This window comes from Triturus cristatus, chromosome 7 (assembly GCF_964204655.1).
Source record: "Triturus cristatus chromosome 7, aTriCri1.1, whole genome shotgun sequence".
Classification (NCBI taxonomy): Eukaryota; Metazoa; Chordata; class Amphibia; order Caudata; family Salamandridae; genus Triturus; species Triturus cristatus.
In genome coordinates, this window is record NC_140590.1 from 615,587,599 (window position 1) to 615,615,429 (window position 27,831).

The 27,831-nt window shown below is 42.9% G+C and overlaps 1 protein-coding gene across 1 annotated transcript in view; it reads left to right on the forward strand.

The window, feature by feature from the left end:
* Positions 1-27,831, forward strand: part of RAB11FIP4 (RAB11 family interacting protein 4) — a 1,159,525-nt gene that overhangs the window by 1,053,848 nt on the left and 77,846 nt on the right. Inside the window, exon 4 of the mRNA XM_085617187.1 lies at positions 10,069-10,292. Within this exon, the coding sequence (XP_085473313.1) occupies positions 10,069-10,292 (224 nt within the window). The remainder of the gene's footprint in view (positions 1-10,068; positions 10,293-27,831) is intronic.

The window sequence follows — 27,831 nt, forward strand, 5'->3', positions numbered from 1 at the left end:
AAATGCCCAACCTGCCCCAGAGAAGCTCTAGTGACTACTGGAGAAGTGTGGCTCAATGGTTAGAGCGGCAGACCCTGATGTAGAGATCTGGCCCGGGACCAGGGTTCAATTCCCCGCCCCGGTGGGTCTTGGGCTCAAAAATTCCACGGACCTGATAATTCTCGCCTCGGTGCCTATTCCAATCATGGAGTCCCACTCTGCAACTCTGGGCAATAGCTTGCTTAATCTCCACAACGGCCCCCACAACGCTAAAGGATGCCTGGCCTCCACCTTGGGGGTGCCCAGGAGTGGGCGCCTCACAGGGAAAGCCAGGATGGGTTCCACAGTGGTATTCGTACAAGCGCCTTGAGACCCTTGCGGGTGAGTAGTGCGCTATACAAGTATCAATTTACTGCGCATTTGGAGGGCTTCTGGATTTCTAGACAAACTTTTTAGGGTTGTGTTGTGTAAAGGGTTGTGTAAAGGGTAGGGTAGGTTAACTTGGTGGAGATGGAGACATAGAAAAAATACTTCCATCGTGAACTCCATCTGTCAGAGTAGAGGAAGCTATGACCTCCTCTTTAAATTGGGAGAACAGTTGAGATCACCCTTACCCGTTCCTCCTGATCCTCGTGTGTACCCATTGGTATTAGGGGAACCAAAGTGGAGGTAACGAGGAGCATTCTGGGCTTAAGGGGTGAATCTGTGATGAGGAAGTGCAATGAAGTGGTAAAGGCTGTATTCAGTGACTTGAAGTTTTCCATATCATGTTGTCTACAGTCCCTGATAATTCACTGTTCACTACGAGGCATAAACTGCATTTGGATCAAGAGCCTAGGACAGAGGTAAACAGGACATTTGAAGAAATAAATTGGAAATGAAAACATTGGTATTAAGCTGCAAACCAGTTTTCAATAAACACGAGCACACACAAATCAGTAGAAACCGAGTCGGAGTAAGAGGAAGCCTTGAAACCTTTTTAATTTAAAGTACTGAAATATCCATTAAGGTGTTAGATCATCCTGAGTTTCCGGCCTTCCAAGCTCTTTCCTAAGCTGCATCCATTATGTGTAAGATTTTTACTTTTTTGTGACTTTTATCCCTCCAGAATACTTACTTTTGTGCAGGGAACGAGGGTACACGTGTCATTGTTTCCTTATAACAAGGTCATTATGAGGTAACCTGGCTTTATCCTCTTGATGTTTTCTCCACGTCATCTCAGAGGCCCAAAGTTGGTGCCCAAAGATGAGCCCTCAAACAGACTATGCAAAACAACAGTTGATGGACAGAATGCAGAACAATGTCATACATTCACCCCAGTACAGAGATCTGGGCCTAAATCCATCGTTATTTTGCTCACCATGCCATTCTAGTTTGAACCCAGTCATATGCAAATCAGTCTTGACCCTGTGCCTCATGGGAACAGTCAAGCCCGAACTGCCAAGCCAGGTCCTCCCTGGACTGGAAACAAGCATCCTAAGACCGGTTTCGGGGTTACACCCTTCTTCAGCCAGGATAGCTTGATTCCAGTGGCATGGAGAGCACCGGACCCACGTCTGGGCATACCCGTCCCACTCGGGGTGACAAATGCAAAACAACAGTTGATGGACAGAATGCAGAACCATGTCATACATTCACCCCGGTACAAAGACCTGGGCCTAAATCCCATCATTTTTTTGCTCACCTTGCCATTCCAGTTTGAACCCAGCCATATGCAAATCAATCTTGACCCTGTGCCTCATGGGAACAGTCCAGCCCGAACTGCCAAGCCAGGTCCTCCCTGGACTGGAAACAACCATCCTAGGTCCAGTTTCGGGGTATCACCCCTCTTCAGCCAGGATAGCTTGATTCCAATGGCATGGAGAGCACAGGACCCACGTCTGGGCATACCCGTCCCACTCATGTCAAACAGACTATGACATGAGTAGACTTTTACCATGAAACCCTCGATGCCCCTTCGCTAATTTAATCTACAGGGTAAATTAGTAGAATTTCATGCCAATACCTGTCCATTATGAAACATAAATAACCTGTTTCATAAAATAATGTGTGAAATTGTGACATTGAAAATAAGCTGAAGTGCTCCCTACATTGTGCCACACTTTATTAGGTAAGGCTGGACTGCAGAGCTGTCCGCAATATCTGTTGTTGCAATTTCGTTAACATATACCTAGAGTAGTCTTTGGCTCCACCCTGAGCACTATTATCCGCTCACTACATGCTATTGACTGGTGTTTCATTCTGCCTCCAAAAGAGAACATGCATTGCAATACATCAGGGACTGTTTTACATCTTAAAAGGACACTGAATCATCACGCATTCTTTTTACTCATAGAGGCATTTTATACAGAAAGCAATCCTTGTTGTTTTCACTGCATAAGGTTTTTTCTTGTTTTAAAAGGACTCAAGATGTATGCAAGAGTTGTTTGCTTTGCCATTGCTTCTTTTTAGGATGGCTACAAGCCACAGACAAATTCTTGAAACTATTTGAGTGGAAGTTTGGCTCACACGCAATACATAAATAGGCTTTCTTTTACAACTTTAATACAGCTTCGGCTATACTGAGAGCTGTTTTTCAATCATAAAACAGTTTACTCATATGAAGATTTTCATGTGAATAATGATTTGGAGTAGTGGTTCAAGACATGGGCGATAACAAGGGGGGGGTGCCCTCTAAAGCTTGTGAATACTACAAATGTAAACGTTTAGTGATGTCAACAAACGTCTCTGACCCCTTGTCACTCTGGAGGAGCTGAGGGATTTACTCCTGCCATTTAAACATACCTTTCGCCATATGGAAATCTGTTGTGAATTCCAAAAGATAGAAATCTGCACCCCTGCAACTTCGGGATTCTGCATTTGTTCTGACTTTCTTTCAGAATCCAAAGCCCTGTATTGAGACTCTTATCCATCTCGCGGCTCAAGCCGTTATTCCCCTGGATCCACCCAAATGCCTCACTGACTGCGGTGCAGGTGCTTTCATTTGAGACCTTTAGTGCTTTTGTTGGAAAGGTGAACAAGCCGCACAGTGTCCCGCGCGATCCGTCCGGAATGAGGAAGTAGCTTCAAGGAACTTTTCAAACTCACACACCTTCCTTGGCCAAACACTCAAATTAGGAACAGGAAAAGCACACTAAGTGCTTTTGTTTGCTTTGCAAGTTGTCTTTGTTGTTACTTCTATTCATTGGGCGTACATAAAACAGATACTTCTTTTTATCCTACTGTACGCTTCAGAGAAGTAGGAAGTGTGCATTCCAAGATCCTTAGGTAGCATGTTTACCTGTGAAGCATGTGACCTCTGCTCATGTTTAAATATAAGTTCTAAGAAATGTTTGGCCTGGTGTGCAGTTTGGTGGCAATGGAACACCTTTATTTATTTATTTGAAGTTTTATATAGCGCTGGCTAGACCCGGAGATATCAGAGCACTTTACATCACGAGTTACAAAATTAAATTAGTTTCTGGAGCCTAAAATACCAATAGGAAAAGATAGTGTTACACAGTAACATGAGTTCTAAAGTAAAACACAACAAAGACAAAACGTCTGAAGGGGCGTAGAGTGGGAGAAGTAAAAAGGGATTGGAAAGACAATCGGATCAGGCAGACCTGCGAGGGGGAAAGTATTTCAGAGAAACCCAAAGTCAGAAGAGAAAGTCAGACAAACCGTCAGGGGACCAGCATTCACCACATCCAGTGTGGCGGTGACTGAACAAGTTGAGAGGGGTGGAGGGGACCTAAAGGGGTGGTCAAAAATAGGAAACAGACAGTCCAGCGACACAGGGAGCAGTCCAGTGGTCGACGTCGTCAAGATGGAGGATCCTGGTTACGGGTATCGATAAGAAACACAAAATGGTGGGAGGCAGAAAAAACAATTCTAACAACCACAAAGGGGGTTAACTCCACAGAGCAGAATTAGTAGGGGGGGAGGTGGGGATAGTCACAGGACTGAGGAGGGATGATGGTTGGTGGACCTACAAATAATTGTAGGCAAGTACTAAATCCAGAAGACAACCAACAACTGCATTTGCTCCTTAATAGGATATCGTGGCAGAGGAAATTGAACAGCTGGGTTCTCCACTGAATTTAGGATTTTCTAAAAAAAAATCTGCATGTTTATCAATAATATTCAATGTAACTCATCCCCAAACTCAAGACCATAAATGGTGAGGCTCTGTGTCTTCAGATCTTGGGTTTGAGTATGTTGATCACATTTTTGCTCAATAAAAAAGTAAAAGCAGAACCGTACACATGTTTTAAATTTGATAGAAAACAAGCTGAGATGACATGAAGCAAGATGAGATCAAACAGGCTCAGTTGTCAGTGGTCATAGAGGTCTAGATTAGGCCTGGGCTAAAATTCTGTTCCGCTCGCGGAAATTGCGATAATTTGACATTTTCGCGTTCCGCAACTTACCGTAAATTTTTTGATGGCTCGCGCTGTAAAAAAACTACATTCTCGCGTGCGCGCGATCGCCTTACCCGAATCCTCGCGTTCGCCGACAAGTTTTCGCGACCCGGTCGCGTTCTCCACGAGATGTTGGATTGTTGGTAGCCATTTGCGCTGTCTCGCGACAGTTCGCGCCCGCAGTAACGTAATTCGTCGCACAATCACATCTCTCTTCTCGCGATCATGCACCGCGAGACAAGTGAAAACAAGATGGCCACGCCCGTGAGCAACCGCATGGATAAGTTGGCGAGCCGCGACCACGCAGAAAATACCGCGAACGGGTGGGAAAAAAACTTCTGCATCTTCGTGATATTTCCGCGTGTTGGCGGAGATTTTTAACATTTTCGCAATAGTTTGCGAAAGTGAATTTCGCAAATTCCGCCCACCCCTAGTCTAGATGTGTAAGGTATATGGCTTGGTATCTACTGAAAATCAACCTGTTTTTTTTGTTTTAATGTGTCCTAAATTCTCACTTCAGAGATAAATTATTTGCGTCCTTATGTAATGGTGTGTATTCTTAGCTTTTTCATTCTCCTTTTGGTAAAATCTTTGTCATATCAATTAGTGACCGGTTGTTTCCTAGATTATTGTTCAGAGTACTTGGACATTTAATGTTCAATCTTGTGCACTGTCAAGGGAATCGAAGGGTCCGTTCCGTGTGATGTCTCCTACTGTTTAGTCCTCTAAGTTACCTATTCAATTTGATACACTTCCATGTTCACAATCTGTGTTGTGACCCCATGTTTATTCATGCATCTGGTCATTCAATTTGTAATTAACTCACTCATGTGTTACCTCCATTGTTAGTTCCTCCAGCCAATCTCTGGTGTAGGTGCCACAGTTGATTCCCGTCAATTTCATATTTGCATAGTTTTGCTGTTTGCCAAGCCATTCAGCTCTTTATGTAACTGCCAGGCTGTGTGTTGACACGTGGTGCAACGTTAACCAATAGGAAGTTGATTCCTTTGAAAGCCATTGAGCCCCTTACTGCTCATACAACACGTGTCAAAAGTCTGTAATACTGTAGTAGGATTTTAGAAAATATGTATTTTTATTATTTTTTGTAAATGCAGACAACAAAAAGGAGTGCAAACTCGCACCCACAACAATGATACAACCACAGGGGGCGATCAGCAGCATAACATCAGCAAATACATACATGTCATGTATCTGCAGTGCGCAGCTCTGCTTCCCCATAAAGCAGTGTATAGATACAAAATGACACCTCGGCATAAACATCAGGCCTGACTCTGTAAAGTTGCAATCTCTCCATCTACCAAGTCCAGGGCGTAGTATTTTACCCAGCTCCCCACCACCTTAAAAACTTTGCATGGGCGCCTTCTGCTCTTATAAGTGAACTTCGCCGCCACCAGGTACACCTCCATCCCCGCATCCACTCCTGTAGGGTCAGGATCTCCGGGCACCACAGCACCTGGCCACATCCCTCTTTGCCACCACCAGTCCCAAATTGCTAATAAATGAGCTTGGCCCGCGGGACGTCTACATCCATTTGTACACCAAGGAGGACATACGTAGGCTTTGCTTGGAAGACAGCCCCCATAACATTGCGGAGTTCCTGCAGTATTCTCACCCAGTAGGACTGTATGACTGGGCAACCCCAGAGTGTATGTATGAACGTGCCTCTAGCTCCATGGCATCACAGACAGTCTGGAGACTCTTCCCTCCCCATTTTGTGCAAGCGATCTCGGTCATGGTAGACCCGATGCAGAATTTTATGTTGTATAAGGCACATTCTGGATTAAATAGCCAACCCTTGTGGGTGCATCAGGGCTGCCTCCTAGTCTGTATCGTCCATCTCACCTATCTCTATCTCCCACTTTTCCCTCAACTTTGTTATTGTGTCATGCATGTTGTTAAGCGTTCTATAGGTGAAGGAGACCGCCTTTTCTTCAGTGACACCATAATTATATTACCCTCCAGGGGGGCATATTCAGGCAGTTCTAAGACCTCCAGTCCCTCAGCTCACCATGTGTGTTGGAGCTGTGCATATTTTAGATCCAGCTGGTAGTTCCTCTGAAGGGAACGAACGGGCATATGGTCTCCTTCTTCTTGGAGGTCACCAATTTCGAAATTCCTATCATATCCCAGGCTTCACAGCCCTTGAGCTTCTCCAGCTCTTTGAACATTGCTCCCACCCTAATCGGTGTTGCTCTGCTCACTTTATTCGCCCATCCAGTGCATCTGGTGGCTTTGGCCCAGGCCTCCAGTGCCGCCGATAGCGACTGTGTAATCCATTCCTTCCCATAGAGGTAGTGGAAATAGTACCTTGACAAAAACGGAGTCCTCTCTAATCTATACGTGGGATAGTTCTGGTTTGCAAACACCCATTTATTTATAACAACCAAATGAGCGGCCCAATAATATGCTCGGCTATCAGGGAGAGCTATACCACCATTGTACGGGTTATGTTGCAGCGTCTTGAGTTCTATCCAAGGGTGCCTGTTGTTCTGTATCAAATTTCAGTTCTCTCCATAGATTCTTGAGTAAAGCTCATCCGGGATTCTATAGTACATGTTCTGGAGAAAATACAGGAATATTTTCAATATGGCCACTCTGCCTGGTATTGTCAAAGGTAGCGCACGCCAGCGCGCTGCAGCTCCATGAAAGTTTGCCACCACCGTCCCCAGGTTTCTATCAAGGCACTCCTCTCGCCGAGGTATTGAAACCATTCTGTATCCATCTGTAGACTCCCCGGCAGGGTAGACTTGTCAAGGGAACCACATGTGTGGCACAGCACCAATTTATCCCAGTTTATGTTGTACCCGGAATGAGTGCCATACACCTCAAAGACCCAAAGGACAATCGGGATCATTGTAGCTGGTTCGGTTATGTATAGAAGGATATCATCTGTGTAGAGCGAAATCTTTACTTCTTCTGTGGTAGGCTCAGAGACACAGAACCCCTGGATCCCAGAGTCGCCACAGACCACACATGCCAAAGGCTCTATGGTGAGAGTGAACAAGAAAGGGGACAGGGGGCAACCATGTCTAGTCCTACTCCAGATTGAAAACTCTGAGGACAGGAGGTCATTGACCCTCACTGCCGCTGTAGGAGCCTGGCATAGCAATGCTATCCATGCTATATATTAAGGGCCTAAGCCAAGGTTCTCCAACATTTAGTACAGGAAGGGCCAGTGTATGGCATCAAAGGCCTTCTCGGCATCCAGGGAGAGAAACACATGTGGGTCCTGCCTGGGGTGCACCTCCGCCATCCAGTTGTGAAGTCTAAGTAGATTGAGTCTGGTGGCCCAACAGGCATGAAGCCTGTCTGATCCCTGTGTATTAGGAGAACTATGACCGTAAGGAGCCTGGTGGCCAATATATTGGCCAATATTTTAGTCTCAACATTTAGCAGCAAATTGGGCGATTTGGCTCACAGCTGGTTACAGGCTTGCCTTTCTTATTTATCACACAATTGTGGCACATTGCTACTGTACCCTGATGCCCCCACCCCCGCTGCTCTTCCATGCGGCCGCTGCAGGGCGGCAGAGGCAGGGACCACCACATTCGGCAAAGTGGCTAGCTAGAAGATTAAGTGCAATATCCTCAATGAGCATATAATATAAATAGTGACGCTGATTCTAGTGCTTTCACCGCAGGTACTGTTTTGTTAGTGTGCCAGTAAGAACTATTCTTGATGTCTCTGATGTAGACAGATGTTCTTGGGGGCCATGTCTAGTATTGTAACCGAAATTATACTAGCCTGTGAGGTAGAGTTACACTGTATTATGGGATTTTTTCTAATGTAGCTCAGCAGTGACTAATGTCTTGATATCTTGGCACAGTTGGCAGTCACAGGGTGTTTCAGAGTGGAGAGAACTCTTTCGAAGGTGGAACTCTGAGTTTTTGCAATTTTTCACTGCACTTGAATGAGTTTGCTAAACCAGTCAGGGGGATGGGTTCGGTAGCATTAATTAACGGGATCCGAAGGAGAGCAGGAAGGGCTTTTAACCTATTCCCTGATTCCACCTACCTATGATTAGTGCATCTGTGAGTGATCAATTGATATGTGGTTTTCATTGGAGAGTAATCTAAAAGGAATGATTTTCAACCTTCCTCCAAACATCTGCGTGTGGTCAATGAATCTCTGCCTAGCAACTGTGGGTGTGATTAGTGAGGCTGCCTACTGTGTACATTCTAAACATCTGCCGCGATTATTGTACACAAAAAAATCTCAACATTTGTCTTTTCACTTGGTAGTAAGATTCTAACAAAAATCTGCAAATGTCATCTCGTTAATGTTACTTCATTTCCTCAGCATTTGCCCTGTAACCCATGTGATGCTGTTACATGTTCATTGTATTCTGATATGTTCATGGTGTAAAAGGTCAAAGACAGTGAGGAGCTCGCACTCTAACTCTGCAAACTGTAGCTCCAGTGCGCTGGACATGTGCCTAACTGCAGCTCCAGTGCATTGATTGGTTGTGTCTTGGTGTTGTTCATGATTGCTGTTACTGTAGATGTAGTAACAGTACAGTGTTCTAATACTTGACCTGCCTTAGACTAGCCTAAACTAATACATGGATTTAATATGTGTTTGCTGTTTTTGTTTTGCAAGTTGTTCTTTCACCTCTTTTCCTCCACTTGTGTTTTTCTATTAAACTTGTAATTTGATTATGTATTTGCTGATATATATATATATATATGCTGCTATCTTACCCTTAACTACTCCTTCTCTGGGAGTACAGTGAGTGCATATCATGTGCACCCTGATGTAAACATAGCATGAAAAACAAGGCTTGAAGTGGCGCTTGTTTCCATGATGACCAGAACTACCCCATATACAGTCCAACCTTGTCCTCCCCTCGATCATCAAAGCATTTTTTGAGTGTTTTGAATACTTCACTCGGATTTGCCATAGGGATGATACATTGGACCGTAGCATTGCATCTGTTGCAGTTTGAGGCAGTGAATTGACCGATTTAGCAGGAAGCTGTGATTTGCAACATGGCTCCACCAGTGCACTGACCAGAATATTTTCTAAACTCCGTTTCTGTTCCCTTGTGCATCAGAGAACAAAAAGTAACCAGTTCCAGGTGCAGAAATGGAAAATAGGCCTTGAGGGAGCCAAGCAATTTGTTGGCGTTCTCCTTTTAAATGCAAATTAGGGTAACATAGCAAACACCTGAAGAATCCTTAAGAAGAGATGGCTAAGGGGGGCTGTTATAGTATTAAAAGAGAGCCCTTCTTTTTTAATTTCCAAAACTGTGCACATTTTAAAGCTAAAGTTATAATGGCTAACCAGAGTAAGATTACAACATTTAAAAAAGAGTCCTGATGCAATAAACAAGATTTGTTTCAATGCAAAACTGCGACACAGTTCTCTCAAGGTGTCCGAAAATTAGGCAAAACTGGACAATAAACGTAACGTGTTCCAAACTATGCAAATTGGAATATATCTTTGTCTGCTTCACAATTTGGCCTCAGATGTTTTATATACAAAAATATTATTGTGTTAAACACTTTCAGTTGAGGAGAATAAAATCGGTTTTATAGTAATGTGCACAATTGGCATTGAGAGGTTATTTATTTCACCCCAGAACTTAAGCATGAGCCAACGAGTTGTGTTTGTAAATAGTCAAAAATAAGGAACTGAACTATTAACATTGTCTTTTTGTTTGTAGGGTGGTGAAATCGCAGATGTGACCTGTTTTGATAGAGAGAACCCATACATCGAGTGCGATCTATTCCCTGATGATGATACAATGACTCTTGCTCAACGGGAAGTCCAACATGAGTCGGACATGGACAGCGCCATTGGGAGTGTACAGAGTTCAGAAGCTTCAGATATATGTCGAAGCGAAGAGAAAGAAAGTATTCTTGGAGGACTCTTCCTTCCTGGGGACAAGTAAGTGATTCATTTTAGCTGTGTTTCTTTCTAGACGGTAATCATCTAGTAATCACCAATTCACTGATAATAGAATCCTCCTGTAATTCAAGTTTATTCCTCAAATGTTGGTGTGTAACTAGTAAATTGGCCCACAGAGCAATCTTTCCAGTTTCCTTCTTTAGTGACTCAGTCGGGTTTTGACTGGATACCTATCTGGGAGATGGGAAAAAGACTTGCAACTGTGCTCTCTGTTTTCTTAAATTATATTTAATTAGGAGAGCAGAAAGATGCATAACAACAGTGACTTATCGTTTAATCGGGAAGAGGGTCATGGGAAATAGGGAAAGTGTTTTATTAACAAATACAATTAAGTCATATAAAGCAAAATTTAGACAGAAGATGAAGTAACAAATAAGTTAATGGTAGGGCTCGATAAATCCGAAAAATGGTACTAGTCCTGCAGGTCTAGTGTCTTGGAAAACCCCCTCGACCTAACTTCAACCCACTTGACCTCTGTCTCCGAAAACGGAGCAAAAGTGACAAGATAACAAGATTTTAAGGCATCTTTATTGCTCATTCCCTTTGTGAGCAATAAAAATGCCTTTAAATCTTGTTATCTTGTCACTTTTGCTTCGTTTTCACAGACAGAGGACAAAGGTTAGTTTCTCTTCCTACTCGCCAGAAAGGGCGAGTAGGACCTAAAAATAGCTCGTCCTCATAAATTCTCCCTCGCAAATGCGAGGGGGCGAGTGGATTTGTCGCGCCCTAGTATGATCAGTGTGGCGGTACTTAGGTCCACAAGAGTACAAATCCTGGTAGTCATTAGAAAGATCCAGTTATAAGTTCCAAATTCATCTATAAAGATGCCATAAGCTTCTGTTGTAAATGAGAATCATTGTAAAGAAGCAAGGCCTGCTCTTGCCACTGTTCGTTATTCTACTTTTGATTGTTTTTCGTTGATTTTCAAATTCCTAGTATCTCCTTCACTTTTATTATTGCTCTTTTTATCCAAGAAGACAAAGCTTTGTTCGTTCCAGGCAACAACTATGTGAGGAAAACAGAAATCACATTAAACCAAAGTCTGTGCTTCCTTCAAATGTGTGCTTGTATTAATCAAGGCCAATTCATTCATTAAGATAGTTTCCAGATCCAGTTTCATGCATCATGATCTATCAAAGTGCCAACATTGGAGTGGGTTTAACCCCTTCGGTGCTCATGACGGAACGGTTCCGTCATGAGCCACGGTTGAGCTGTGCTCATGACGGAACCGTTCCGTCATGACCACGCCCGCGCAAGATTCCGTCAGCACAGCGGCGGAATCTGCGCAGCATGGAAGGGGTTAAAGAAACGTGTTGACTCTTTCTGTGATACTGGCATTTGTATTGAGGTCTCATGACTGGACAGTCCTTTATTGCAGTAATTTGCCAATTTTACCTGCCCTGCTAAGCCTTATCATGCTTGTCGCACCTTTTCCTGGAAATAAATCTATCTGGGAAAAGACTTATTAATGGTATATCCAAAGTACACCTCTTAAGTGATTATCACTCTGCCTAGAATATCTGAATATGGAAAATGAAAGACGGATGCTGCTTGACCTTAGCCTATGAACAGATATTAAGACTGCAGAAATATGATGTTGCTAAAATCCCATTCATAGGAGAGCTCTAGGAATACATAAAAACTGGAAACACCTTGAAGATTTTTCAGTGGGGTTCAAGAAAATCAGCCATAATCTTAATATCAGTTAGATATTAAGAAAGGTGTATTTGAAGTTCCAAAACCCATTGTGTATCCCATGATACAAATTTTGCCGCAAATTAGACATTGGCTCAAGCAGTATGTGTGAGTTTTTTTTATTGTTGCTGGAGATGGGGAAGTCCACATTATTTAAAAAAGGCACCATCAAATTAAACCATGTTTAGAATCAAAACTGAATGTCCTCTTTTAACCCCTTAAAATGTAGTTTTGTCTTCCAAAAGAAGGAGGGAAAATATCAAAGATTAACCTCAATTCTCAGCTCTACCTCCTCCTCATAGTAGATCCCTGGCACTCAGTCCTCATGAGTTTTGCCTTGGCTTCTTCTATATGACGTTTGTTACCCCCTCACCAATTCACAGTCCAAATGGTTACTCCTAACTTGCATTTCCCCGGTCCCTGTATTTCTTGTGGCAGGGCACATCTTGTTCCCATTTCCCATGGATCTCGCCTAATCACTTCCAGGTTCCACGCAGCACTGTTTATTTCCTCACATCCCTGCTCTATTTAGACCCTCTATTAAAATTATCTCACAGTCAGTCAGAAATAGTCAGCCTAGCTTTCTGTTTGATTGTGGTAATGCTAAATTGTTTTTTCTTTTTATAGCTGACAGATTATCTTCTTCCTATACATTTATGGCAGATTATTACATATTCTTACTTCAATTAGTACATGCATGGTGAAGTAACACACTATTAAATGGGCTGCCATGTCCAAATGAAAACGCATGATAAGTCACCTTATGTTACAGAAATAGTGAGGGTTATCAGAAGTCAGAGTTAGGGTCAGAGGCGGCTGAGTAAAAAATAGTGAATGAGCATGGTGGCTCTCTCACTAGTCACAGAGGGCCATGTAACTTAGTCCTTAATAGTGGTCTAAGTAAAACATTATAAAGGAACACGTAGGCAAACAAGCTAAAAAGTTCAACCTTCCTTTGATTGAGACCTTATACCAGCATCCCAATTGTTAACATATCATGTAAATCAGTGATTGTTATCCTTTAGACTACTGTGGACCCCAATCAATTGCTTCTGTAAGCCAGGGTTTGCAGCGTAAATCTTTTCTGGATTCTCGTGCTGTGCCTTATTCCGCCATCTAGTGGTTGGGCCCATAGTTCTTTTTCTCTGTTTGGTTCCTTTCGCTTTTGTTTTTGTTCAGCGTCGACAGTCCCACCATTTGGTGTCTGATCCAGCCGGTCTTCACATCATATGGCCTCCCTGGAAGCTTTCACGCGTGGTCACTGTCTTCAGATTCTTTTTTTCCGCCATTGGTTCTGGAAGCATTCCTATAGGCTTTCCAAGCATTGAAAAGAAGGAAGATTTAATTGAGAATTTGTCAAATTACGAACACGAGACACCAGAGAAGTCATTGGATTAGAGTCATCAAGAGTTCGCTCACCAAAGGAAGACCGGAGAATGTCCAGACAGGGGGAACATTCAAAGTTTAGTTTCTGCCCGAGGTACCACTACAAATTATCGCAGAAAGATAACCGCGGGGTGTGCAACCTCTGTCTCCCGATAATCGAAGTGATGACTGTGACGTCTGTGAAGTCTTTAAACCAAATACTTTAAAGCTGAGAGAGAAACAGAAGCAGGCGCACCACACCGTGCAAGGTCTAAAAAAGACTGAGTCACTGAAAGACCTGGGGTTGTCGAGAGAGGAAAGGATAATATCGGCATGTTGGCCAAAGACGAGGGCTGAGACTTCGAAATGAGGGTCATCGACATCGAGAAGGAGCTTCACAAATGGAAGGAGAAACACTTGCAGGTGACACGGAAAAAGCACACGGGGTGAGTCTCGTTCATCAGACTTAAAACATCAAAGGCTGCCTCGGGCCCCTCCGATCTCATGTGAAGCACACCACAGGTGGCAGAACTTAGGTGAAGGCTACAGCATCAAAGGATAGGCAAAGTTAAGAGAGAGCGAAGAAACCACTGACGAGACCTCTACAACATAAAGCTCAACATCAAAAAGGAAGTCGACACCCCTGCTTGAAGCCGAAGATCGTTGGGCTCAATTCGAAAGCAAGAACAATCATCTCAAAGCCGAAATGGTCACGATTCTTAAAAAGAAGAAAGAGATGGATGCCTCTCTCAAAGTGTTCACAATTCTGCATAAAGCTGCGATAGAAGTCACGGAAAAGGCCAAGGACGTGGAAGAACTAGAGCTCCCAACATCAACAGAACCTCTGGAGGAAGAGGAACAAGACTTTTTCTTCAAGGAAGACCTGGAGTCAGAGAGCATGTTCCAGGGCATAGAAGGGCATGAATACCTCGAGACGCAGTAGGAGGGGGTAGACAATTATCTATCAAGACCATCACCACCAGACGACATCGCTATGCATAATTAGTTGATCAAGAGTACAACGTTCAGCTGAAGGAAGAGAAAGAATAGTCTTGCTTTTTTATTGGAGACTTTACTAGCATCACAAAGTAAACGTCAATACCTTCCCATTCTCCCAAGTATACTTTACCAAGGAAGAGAGTCCTTTAAGGAACCTGCAACATGCAGTGGCACCTAGGGCCAAAATGAAATACAAGTATTCCTCTAAAGAATTTTCATAAATTAGAGGGGCGGTCCCAGCAGACTATCATTGCAGCAATAGCAAGAAAGAGAGCAAATGTTCCTACAACATCCGGACCACCTCCGGACAAAGAGAGCAAGGAGATGCACATGGGGAGAAATAAATTTGAAAGAGGTGCTGCTACTCAATGGCACACTGCCATCTCTAATGCCCTGCTCCACAGGTATGCTTATCAGCACTGGGAGGATATGGCTGAACTCATGAAACATCTACCCGAGCAGTACCAGAGGAGAGCAGCATCCCTTGCAGAGGAAGGGAAGAATATTGCCAACACTTGCCTAAAATCAGTGCTAGATGCTGCAGCTACAGCAAGTAAGCAGATGACAGTGGGGATGACCCTAAGAAAACATGTTTCCACAGCACAACTTCACATCACGGTTTTCAGGGCACAAGCCAATTGCAAACACCAGTGCAACAATGGCACAACCAATCAACCCCACAACAACCCACAAAGGTTTATCAATTCAAAGAGCTAGCCTTCGGAATATAGTCAGCACCCAGAGTACTTACAAAGTACCTGGCAGAAGTGGCAGCACATCTAAGACGGCAAGGAATACATGTATATTCTTATGTAGATGACTGGCTGGTGAAAACAAATGCCCAACACAAGTGCAAAGAGCATTTAAACACAGTGATATCAAAACTACACAATTTGGGATTTTCACTAACCATAGAGAAATCATCACTTACATTTGAACAGGAAAAGCCGTTACTGGGAGCAAGAATCAACTCTATACAAACAAAAGCGTACCCTTGCGAGAAAAATATAATGTCTTTATTGCAAGAAACTCAGCAATACCAGAAGAGTCTGTCTCTGACAGTGAGGACTATGGGGAAGATGACCTCCTGCATAGCTCTCATACCATATGCAAGGCTACTTATGAGACCAATACAAGCATAGGATAAAAGTCAGTGGTCACAAGTCATAGGGAGTTGGGAAGATCTAGTGGTTGTCACGGTCAAAATACAGGAAGATCTAGCGTGGTGGAACAGAACAAATATAACAACAGGAAGAACATTCTCTCAACCAACTGCACAGTAGCCATTACCCCAGATGCCTCACATATGGGTTGGGGAGCTAATGTGGGGAGACTCAAAATCAGAGGTATTTGGATAGAACAGGAAGCAGTTCAACATATCAGTGTACTGGAACTCAAGAGTGTTCCTAGCCTTAAAATCATTTCAGAAACATCTATGGGTAAAGTCATTGCCAAATGATACAGACAGTACAACAGCAATGTTCTATCTCAACAAACAAGGTGGGGCAAAATCCTTTGCACTGTCGAAACTAGCTCAAGAGATCTGGAGGGGAGCCATCCAGAGACAGATAAACATAACAACAATACTCCTTTCAGGGAAGAACAGTGGGAAAACAGTCAGACTGAGCAGACAAGCATCCTCCTCACAATCAAAACAGTACTCAAACAGATATTCTCAGATTGAGGAATGCCAGAAATAGATCTGTTTGCAACACCAGAGAATGCAAAATGCCAACTATTTGCTTCCAAGCACCCTCACCTCTACTCCCAGGGCAATGCTCTGTCGATAGACTGGTCAGGGAAATGTACTTACACTTTTCCCCCAATCCCACTATTGCACAAGGTAATCAGCACATGCAGGCAGTCACCAATACCACTGATACTCATCACCCCACAGTGGGAGAGGTAAATTTGGTTTTCCGACCTAATAGAAATTGCACAAACCAACATACAGATGCTACCAGTTCGAAAAGATCTACTCTCCATACAAAGGCGGGGAGTTTTTCATCCAGAGCCCGGATAACTAAGTCTAGCAGCTTGGCTCCTGAGTACATAGAGTTTGGACACCTAGGTCTCCAGAGAACACAATAGCAGTTCTCAGAGCAGCAAGAAGCCCAACAACAAGAAAATGCTATACAGCCAAGTGGGAAAGATACCCAAGGTAGTGCCAAAAATGTAACTTATTACAAGACAATACAAAGGACACAAAAGTCCTACGATATCGTACACACCTAGTAGACAGCAAACTGATTTATGCTTTATTGAAAGTACATTTGGCAGCAATAGTGGCATATACAAGAAGTCAGATAGGAAGGAGTTTCTTCACAACACCAATAATTAAAAGATTCCTCAAGTAGCAAAAAGAATAGCACCTCCAAGAATGGTGCCAGCTCCAACATTGAACTTAAACTTGGTGTTAACACAACTAAACCCTTTGAATCACTTCACAAGACATCCTTAAAATGGTCACATTTAAAACAGCTTTCCTTATTGCAATGACATCTCTACACAGAGTAAGTGAATTACAGGCGCCGACAATCCAATAGCCTCACATGAAAAAAAAACATGGACAGGATAGTCATGAGGACAGACCCTCACTTCCTACCCAAGTTTATATCCTTTTTTCACTTACACCAACCTATTCATATACCAAATTTCTTCCAAGACTAAAAACTCCAGCGGAAAGAGCGCTACACAGGTTAGATGCCAGAAGATCAATAATGTACTATATGGAGAAAACCAGAGCAATTCGGAAAGAAAAAACAACTCTTGGAGTTATTGACAGACAATAACAAATGGAAACCAATAACCAAAAATATAATTGCAAGATAAATATCACACACAGTCCAGATGTGTCAGGTCATGTCGCAGCAGGTGGGTAATTACAAAAAAAGCCAAGGGCACGCTCTAATCGCTGAAAAGGAGCAACAATAGCCTTTTATGTAAATATACCTTTACAAGACATTTGCGGTGCAGTGACTAGGTCATCAGTGCACACTTCTACAAAGCACTACTGCATAGACATGCAAATGAGCAAGGAAGCTCAAGTAGGACAAATAGTATTTCACCCCAGGGGAAACGTCCCCTGATTGCACAGCCACAATTACCAAAGGGAAGTTAGTCCAATGTTGATCAACAGTGTTTCAGTCTGGAACTCTCCATGTTTGACGAACAGGACGCGGATTACCTGTTCATCCACTTTGGTGACCTAATTTCTCGAAATGCATTGGATCTGGGTCAACATGTCTCATTTATTTCTGTGATTCTGCAACACTTCAAAATTTGAATATTGAATAATCGCTGTGACAAATAAAATCTACATATAATTTGAAACACATATTCGCTTCTACTGTTGATCAACATTGGGCGAACTTCCCTCTGGGAATTTTGGCTGTGCAATCAGGGGACATTTCCCCTGGAGTGACGCTTTCTTCAGCTTTCCTATCACACTGGTGGACCAATCAGCGTTACCCTAGACGCATGCATACAATTAATCTACCTCGTTTGAATCTTCCTCGTTTAACTCTTCAGGTGTGCATGTACCACCACTTCTCTACAAAGAGTATTGAAACATTTATTTACAAGCTTAAACTCACCTTCAACCCAGCCACCACATGGATAAAAACTGCTACAAAATCAATACACAGCATGTGAATCCAGAAAATATTCATACTGCAAAAAAAACTAGCTTGTTACATGTAAGAGTAGCTTTGCAGCTTGAAGAATTTTTTGGGTTCACATGTTATGTTATGTTATAGAGACTTGTAAAGCGCGCAATTACCAAGTAGGTGTCCTGGCGCTGTCCACTACTCCCTAGTCCCAAGAGTCAGAATTATTTGCTGAACAACCACGTCTTCAGTGATTTTCTAAACTGCAGTAGGTTATCCATACGTCTCAAAAGGAGTGGCAGTCCGTTCCATAAATTGGCTGCGCCGTAGGAGAAGCTGCGTCCACCCCAGCGAGCCTTCTTTATAGCGGAATCATGATCAAGCTGGCATCCGATGAACGGAGACGCCGGGCAGGGACATACCTTTAAAATTGTTTTATCAGGTAGTCTGAGCCATCGCCATTTAAGGCCTTAAAGACCAGGCATAGAGACTTGAAGTGGATTCTACTTTTGATAGGAAGCCAGTGAAGGTCTCGGATGGCCATTGATATGGGTGAAAATTTTGGGATGCCCGTTAGAAGTCTGGCAGCCGCATTCTGCAATAGCTGCAATCTGTGCAGCATGGTTTCCTGAATATTAAGGTACAGACTATTACAATAGTCCAATCTGGACGTTACGAGGGCCATTACCACAATTTTTCGACATTCTAGAGGGACCAGAAACAAAATCTTTTTCAAAATTCTTAAAATATAGCCTGTTTTAGAGGCTACCTCCTTAACCTGTAGTGCCATGGACAGTTTGTCATCTACCACCATCCCGAGATTTTTTACCTTATTGACCGGGATGGGGAGAGACCCCAATTCCTGAGTCCACCAAGATGGGGTCCAGAAATTAGGGTTATTCCCAAACAGCATGACCTCGGTCTTGTTTGAGTTCAGCCTAAGGTAGTTATTGGCCATCCAGTGGGCCACTTCCGACATACAGGACTGAAAATTATGGTTGAATCCCTTTTTCCGACCAGGAAGTAGAGACACCACGATTTGCATGTCATCTGCGTAAGAAGTGACACTGAAACAGTGGCGTCTAATAATGGGAGCAAGGGAGGACACATAAATGTTGAACAGGGTGGGACTCAAAGAGGACCCCTGCGGGACCCCACACGGAAGAGAAAAAGGTTCGGAAGAAAAATTTCCTAAGGCTACTGTTTGGCTCCGATCGGAAAGAAAGGAGTTTAACAATTCCCACGCTTTTTGTTGATTTCCACCTTTTCTTAGCCGGTCCATCAACAGACCGCGATGGACCGTATCGAACGCGGCCGATTGATCCAAAAGGATCAAGGCCGCTCTGCCTCCCTGATCCACCGCCTACCTGATCTGTTCTGTGGCCGTGATCAGAGCGGATTCGGTACTATGTCCCTCCCGAAATCCGTGCTGGGAGGAATCCAGCATTATGGTATTCCTCACAAAGGCAGTGAGTTGTTGGTTCATTGCCTTTTCCACTAATTTAGCTGGAAGAGGGAGACGAGAGATTGGCCGGAAATTGTTTGGATCAGAAGGATCCAGGTTAGTTTTTTACAAAAGCGGGAGAATGGAAGCCTCCTTCCAAGTTTTCGGGAATCTCCCTGCTTTAAACATTCCCTTAAAAATAGTAGTGAGGTATGTGGCTACAGACACGGGAGCCAATTTAATGATTTTCAATGGACTGGGGTCCAATGGGGATCCAGAATTGGCTTTAGCCAGTAGATCCAAGGTATCCTGCAGAGTAAGTGGCCTAAATTCCTCCAGGAGTACTGACGGCAAGGTCAGATCTTTGGCCTCCGGTTCGAACTCCCGCTCAGTCCTAATAGAGTCACTGAGTGGCAAAAATATTGTTGACTTTAGTTAGAAAAAATGATGCGATTTTTTCACAGAGTTCTGTACTAGATGGCACGGAGGCGGATTTAACAGAGGATAAATTTGTGATGGTGAAAAAAAGCTCTTTTGTGGAATTTTTAGCCACAGATATCTGAGCGGCGTAATGCTTCTGTTTTGCATCACGTATCATGCGTTTATTAGTGGCCATACTAGCCAAATATAACAATTTTTCCTTATCTGTGTATCCCATCCTCCACTTTCGTTCCAGTTTCTTACATGTACATTTTTGCTGTTTTAATTCCCCCGAGTACCAGGGGGCGGAGGGCACCCTTCTTTTAAAGACGGCTTGTTTGGGTGGTGCCAAGTCTGCACAGGCCTGCGTAAGCCAATTTGTGTATGACGAGGCAGCCTCCTCCACATTACTGGCAATGGGAGTTAGAGAAGCATTAAGTGCCCGAGTCAAGGTCTCTGCATCCACCCTGTTCCATGCAACCCATCCTCCACCTCCCCAGAAGAGGAAAGAGAAATTTAAAATAATGATAATCTGAAGATGGCGACGACACGTGGAATCTTCCAGGGAGGGTGTATGATGTCAAAACAGGCTGGGTCAGACACCAAATGGTGGGACCTTCGATGCCCCAAAAAAAAACCTAGAGAAAAAGGACTACTACTATAGAGGAGGATTCCGGACCCAACCACCAGATGGTGGAATAATGCACAGCATGTGAATCCAGACAATTCTTCAAGCTGCACAACTACTCTTGAGGGTAAGAAACCATTTTGTTCCTTGAATAAGCAATTGTTATGACTTGAACCTCAAAACAATACATACAAATACAGAAACAAATGAAAATCAAACAACTACTCAAATTATGAAATATGTCATTCACAAACAAAAAAATATAAAAATCAAAACTGTATTTTTAATCAAGACTGGACCTTTTGAAAATTTTGTTTTATTCCTAAACTATGTCGTAATATGCTAGACTCTAGCATATAACTTTAGGCTTGATTTGGAGGATGGTGGATAAGATGTGCTATCTCAAGCTTTGGTGTTGTCTCGCTGCCATGGTACAGGTAGGTTAAAGTCTATGGTACTTGTCATATGGCAGGCAGGATATCTGTTACTTTTTGACAGAGTATCCCATCCACCAAGCTTTAAATACGTCTCTTTTTCGCTCTTAATGCATGTTCACTTTTTGTCTGAGCATACGAGTGGTTCAATGGAGGCCACAAATTGACCAGACGAGATTCTGTTTGCTGTACTTGTGCTGCTCCCACAAAGCAAGCTAAGGATACCAATTTAGCTTGTAGACTCAAGTTTCAAAGTCCTTCACATTTACAGAGCATCTTCTATGTGGAATGTAGAACATTATTCTGCTAATATTATTTGACTTTCTGGGCAGTTCTTGACCCTCACAGACAGTACTTCTGATCTAAATCTCTTTAAATACCCACCCTTATATTCGGACTGGTCTGTCTTGAGTAATTACAGACTGTTGTCCAAGACTTAAACCTCACAGCTCCAGTGCTCAAATAAGTTGTCTTTTGTTACTTGCCACACAGTACTTCTGACTGTCGCTGGTTAGCTCCGACTCTGATATTCAAATGGAATTGACCGCAGCAGTCGATCAGTGAAACTAAATCTGATTTAAATATGATCAAACGCATAGATCATTAACACCAAAGAGAAATGGCTTTTGATGGCAGAGAACATTGAAATGTAGGCCGTGAACGTTTCATTATTTAAAGGGAACAGCAATTTTCAATAGAATGTTAATTTTAGGAGACATCCTCAGCTTGTTTTGTTTATAGGTTAATGGACTGTGAATGAGATCATAGAAAATGCATATAAATTAAACAGCTATACAAACACAGGCTGACATTTATAATATTGCAAATTACATTACGGTTATTGGCAGAAAATAGAATATGACTCTAAGTAACTATGCTGAGTATTCTCTTGTATGAAATAATTTAAAGAAAAGAGAAGTGCTCTCTCCATCGATTCCTACATGTCATGTAGGGTAACGTTGTTTTGGATGGCATGTCATCATCCTCCACAGTAATGTCAAGTTAGAAAGTGGGCTGTCCCCCAGATTAGTGTGCAAGGACGCCGATTGGTTGTCTTTGACACTGGCCATCTTTGCTGGTATTAATTAACGTCCATTTTCCTCCCAGGACAAGCAACTTAAACAAGCATTGGCAAATCCAAAAATTCTCTCTCTCTCTCTCTCTCTCTCTCTCTCTCTCTCTCTCTCTCTCTCTCTCTCTCTCTCTCTCTCTCTCTCCTGTGTTACTTTTAGAGACCAATAACCAGGGCCGGACTGGCCGTAGCGGGCAGCGGGCAATCCCCCGGTGGGCCGCACGGGTGGGGGCTGGTTTTGGGCCCTTGAGGGCCGTTTTTGCAGCTTGGCTGCAAAGTCGGACCTGTAACAAAATCGGCCGAAAACCGGCCCTGGCAAAGAGCTCGGCGGCACCCCCAATCCCCCGGGGGAGGGAGGGGGTCGGCCGAGCGTTTTGCCAAGACCGGTTTTGGTTCCCAGTCCGGCCCTGCCAATAACATTACAGACAGATAGATGTACATGATGGTAACCAAATGTACTCATCCCCAAAAACCTGTGGCCTTATTTAAAAGATGGTGACCATTTTAGACATGTAGTGCGTTAATGGTCTTGCCCAAAATGGCCTAAGTGGTTGTAAGGGACTTAACCAAACCATAGTCCATTTGTTTACACAGCAAGAGTTATTTGGCTTGTGCCAGTTGTAAAAAAATGTTTCCGGGAAAATATAGGGCGAGCAGAAGGATAGACTTTTATGGCATTGGAGTTCAATGTCAGGCTAATTGGAAGCTTTTCCTAACTTTTGCTGTGGGAAAAAGAGTGTTATGTTACCAAGTAGTACGTCTTTCACTAGTATCACTTATAAGAGCACATGGGCTATTCATGTGCACATTGTAGCGCTGCAGTGCATCAACATGCAGTCTCTGATGTCTGAGTATCTGAGCGTGGTTCTGGCTGGCTTGGAAGCTGCGGGTGGCACAGTTTAGATGTTTAACAAGAGTGTAAGCGAGCAAACCGGTCGCAAGCTTGTATTCAGTGTTGCAAAATTGCAATTAAGAAGAGTATCGTTGCGATTGGCTACCTTCTTTTGCGACAAAATATAAAGTGTTACGTGAAGAATGACATGTTGCTGGGGAGTTGAAAATTGGCACTGTGGTGAATTTGAAGAAAATAACATAGCATGTGGTCAAGATTCTGAGTGTGAATTTCATAGTGGTAAGGCAGAACAGTGATATGCATGTTTTGGTAAATGCCAAAAATTTGAGAAGAATGCCTCATCTCCTCTATTCTAGACTGGGCTCTTCTCCTTCTCCATATAGCATCCATGCTGGGTTTACTGCTCTCATGTGTTGTAATAGCCAGCTTCACTCAAAAACCCCTTCTTTGGAAAAAAAGATTCCACTTTCCTATCGGAGGCATAAAACTGTTGTGGATAGCTGCCGTTCTCCACATAGCTTAAATATCAAAACTTTTCATTTATGTGGCACAGAACCAGGTGTATGTTGCTGAGTTTCTCTGCTTACACTTTTAGACACATGCTCTACTCAAATCTGTAATAATCCAATTGACCAAATATAACCTGGACGATATTATGACCCATATACTATACAGTCCTGAATATGCACCCATTTCAGCCCATTTGATAGTTTAAGCATGGCCGTCAACTGTCATTTCCATAGACCTGGTGCCACTGGTCATCTTAGAGTGTAGACTAGTATTGCATGGTTCTTGGCATGATAGTGGCCAATCGAAGCATAATGTGGTCCTTGCCAAAAAGGCAGTTAGTGTTGACATTGAAGGTATCCATGGCATATTGGTGCCCACACTCTGCATAATGGTGACAATCTTGTCATATCGTGGGGATCTTTGGCATGATAGGGTAGACTTCTGACATAATTGTGACTATCCCTGGCATATTGTGATCACATTTAGCGTTATGAACTCTCTTCCTGGGATAATGTTTTCTTTTGCATAATGTTCCAAATTCTCGGCAAACTATGGGCTTCTTTAGCTTGATGATATCCACTCATAGTTTTACGCATACCATCCTTTGCATGTTGTGGGGATGAGTGGCATTATATACCCCATTCCTGGCATAAAGCATGCATGATAATGGTCATCAAAAGCTGTAGAGTATGAAACCCCAGTCATACTGCAAGTGTAAATGTCTATTTTCTCTGCTTCTGTTGCCAACTGTTTCCTACTTCCTTTACTTTATCATATGCTTCTGCAATGGTAGTACTCATATTAGGGTTTTATCTGTCTCCTTTTAAAATATTGGCGCTCACTGGCCATCTAAGCTTCTAGCTAGGAAGTGTCAAACCATTGTTTCAACCTGAAATCCCGACACACAGGATCAGAGTCGCAGACAACACCAGGTGACTCTTATTAGGACCGTCCTCTACATGTGCTGAGGACAAGACAAAGGAGAAGGGAATGTGCTGAAACCCCCATTCCTAAAAGTAAAATCTAATTATGAATGTGCTAAAACGCATAATTGAAATAAAAATATGTGAATGAAATTGGGTACACGTCCACTGACAAGTTTCTCTACCCAGATGTCACATTATATCATGAAATGACTAATTTATCAGTTTTACCTATGAATATAAAGCATTGAAACAGAACATAAATGTGTAATACTTTCTTCACTGAGTGTGTGTATGTATAGTCAGGGAATAGAAGATGTATTGAGTTATCGACAGGTGGGGAATGGTTGCAGGAGAAACTCCACTTTATCTGCTAGTTGATACATGGGACAGGTATATAATCCAGGGAGCATAGTGCAGGGCTCATGTTTTACTTCTTAGCTGCTACATCAAGTTCACAACTAAACGAGAAAAGCAAAATCAGGAGCTTGGAAGTGCAATGCAAAATTTGCTAGTGTCAAGCATAAACATATGATCACCTTTTCAGTATTCTGTGATTCATTTGATAACTACTTCTCCCTTTCCAGTACCACTTTGTAATGTTTGTACTATGCTCTATGACATTTTGGTCTTGGAAAACCAGTTCCCAGATAGCTATTTCTGTTAGAACATGTGAGGATATTCCACTAGTGAGTGTTCGGCATCGAGAGAACAGGAGTGGATCATTGGCCCTTGTCCTCTTCGTAGCGCGTAGATGTTGGAATTTTGTTTACCATGCTGGAATAGTAATCTCCTGTTCAAAGAGCTGCCTCTGGGTCTGAATGTGTAGATCCGTATGTAGTAGACTGGTGGAACACACATCTTTTAACCCTGTACGAATAGAAGTCATCTACACCCCCAACAGTGTCTTGATCAAAAGACACAGGCTGCACTATAAATTATGAAAAACAGTTAGGCTCCCATTAAGGGTTTTGCTGATTAGGACTCGCCTGACCCAGGGCATGCGCTGGTCTGGCGAGACTTATTGAGAGGGCTCCAAAAAGTGCTACCAGGCCAGCCTAGAGCTATAGTGCATGTGCGCGGGCACGCGCGCCGCGCTTTACCGCGATTACTTTCACTTTCGCGGCCGCAGGGCCGCTTGGCATAGCCAATAGGTTTTGCTTTTGGGACCTTATACGTATTTAGTTATGCAACTGTTGCATGGCTAAACACTTATAAGGTCCCAAAGGCGAGACCTATTGGCTATGCCAATGCTTGTTTTTTGATGCAGAGATGCCAGAGTTCCAGATTTCCCAATTCTGGCTGGTATAACTTTAACAAAATTCATCAATGACACGTTCTCTGCCCAGAGTAGGGAGTAAACACACGGACCAGGATATACAGGGTCAGTTTCCTTTTGGTTTACCCCAATTCCACTGAGAAAAACAGATATTTTCTGTCTGCTCTTGGGTATCCCATGGTGAAATGTGCCACTCGTAATGAGGGCCCAACAGTGCACTCACTAAGAGAAATACAATAAACACTAAATACAATAGAGAATGCTGCATGATAGACGCTTTGGGAACTTCAGTGCAGTATTTACAAAGGGTGTGATTTGGGAGCTTTGCATGACCTTGGGGATACATTTGGTATATCTCTGCCAGTAAAAGTGCAATTTTCCTGAAATGTCCCTTCGATGTTGTGCCAGCAGGCATCTTGTTTTAATCATGCCTAAACTTTAACTTGGCAGAAGACGAAACTAGTATTTGAACAAGGACATTGTTCAGAAATGTGCATTATGTTAGTAGGTCATGATGTTCTTATAAAAAGATCTTTAGCCTGGAATCATCGACACGACTCACTTGTATGAAAGGTACACAGTTAGTCCCAAGGATTTCTACTTCTCACACATCTGATTTTTTTTCTTTTTTTTTGCGAAACTCAGAATGATTAGTTTATCTAAAGTTCACAGTACACTCCTACTTCCTGTTTGTGACCATATGTGCAAAATATGCCACCTGCACAAGATGGCCAGCAGCAGTGGTCTGTAAAAAGGTACAATTACTGTTAAGTATGAAGTTTTAAATTGTAATTGAAAAGCCTGTTGTCGCAGAGTCGGCCAGCAGTAACATGCTGTGTCACTAGAAGCTCAACGTAGCAGGGCTTCAAGCGTTGGTCAGTCCACTTTCTACTTCAGTAGGATAGCACAATAATTGCTAGAATATTTCCCCTCACTTCCTCTCATTCCAACCTGTCTTTTTTGTGATAATACCAGAACCACTTCTTATCATCCTTCCCTTCCGTTATACCCAAAGAGAGTCCAATATCAGTAGTATTGGGCGAGAAAGGAAAGGGAAGTAGGTGCGTCCTCTGATAGAGAAAGAAGCAAAACAGGATACAATATACTGCAAATAGCAGAGCACTGTCAACAGAGCGGGACAATTTATCACACGTCTATTCTCAATTTAATGAACTGTGACACCTCATTTTCATAACTCACATCATCTCAGTGCTGGAATTGGAAAATAATTACTCTGGGAACCCATAAACCGGGGGTCAAGGTGTAGCAGAGGAAAGCAGGTGGAGTCAGGAGGGATAGAACCTGAAAAGCAGATTCGGACAGTCAACATATATGTGTATTTTTAAAAAAAAATAATCTGCTGAAAAAAATGACAGCAAGGTCATATTTGACAGTAAATCTGTCCTAGATTCCTTAATTGGTTACAACGTGGCTGAATTTTAAAATGACACCTGCTGCAGAGATCATTTTGTGCCCAGCATCTTTGAGGGATTTATAGTAGTAGTAAGATAAGCGTATTTGTTACCAGTTCTGAGAGAGTTCTGTGATTTGTCCAGTCACATGTTTGACTCAAAGTAGCACAGAGGGTTAAGATGCCTGCTGCAGAGCACATCGTGTAACATGCAGATCATAGATTTGTATTTTATGTAGATAGTTAAGTGGGCTGCTGCTTCTGACACTGAGATCATTTTTTGTTCCTTCCAGTTCATAAGTTGTAACCCTTCTAATATAGCACATTGATCTATTTACCAGCATCAAGGAGCTGCATGAAGTCTGGAAGTCATGGGTTTAGATCCTTATTGTGTTTTGTTCTCAATCTATTATTCTAAGATTGCAAAGAAGGGTTCCTTTGAGAAGTAATACAATCGTGTTTTTATAGACAACCACAATCACTACGTTATGTTTTATATCCTGACTTTGGGCCTGAGTTATGTCTAGGTGGATGTAGACCATCAGTTGAAAAGCATCAGTATAGCTGTCCGCTGTCGGGATGGTCTGCCCGCCAGCTGTATACATTGTCGGTTTGATAGACACACTCCGGCAAACTCCTGCCTTCTCCGTCGTGTATGGGTTCCTCCTTTGGGCTGATAAAGCAAAGACTGCCACATAGATGGCTGTGTCTCCGCCCTCCAAATTTTGATGTCAGCAGTTACAACCATTTTTTCTATGTCCGTCCCAATAGGGAAACCCTGGAGAGAATGGCCAGAAATAATGGTGTTATGTTCCCGCTTGACATAGGAGGTAACTCCTGTGGCAAAGAGGGTATTATATATGTTTTGTACAAAAGT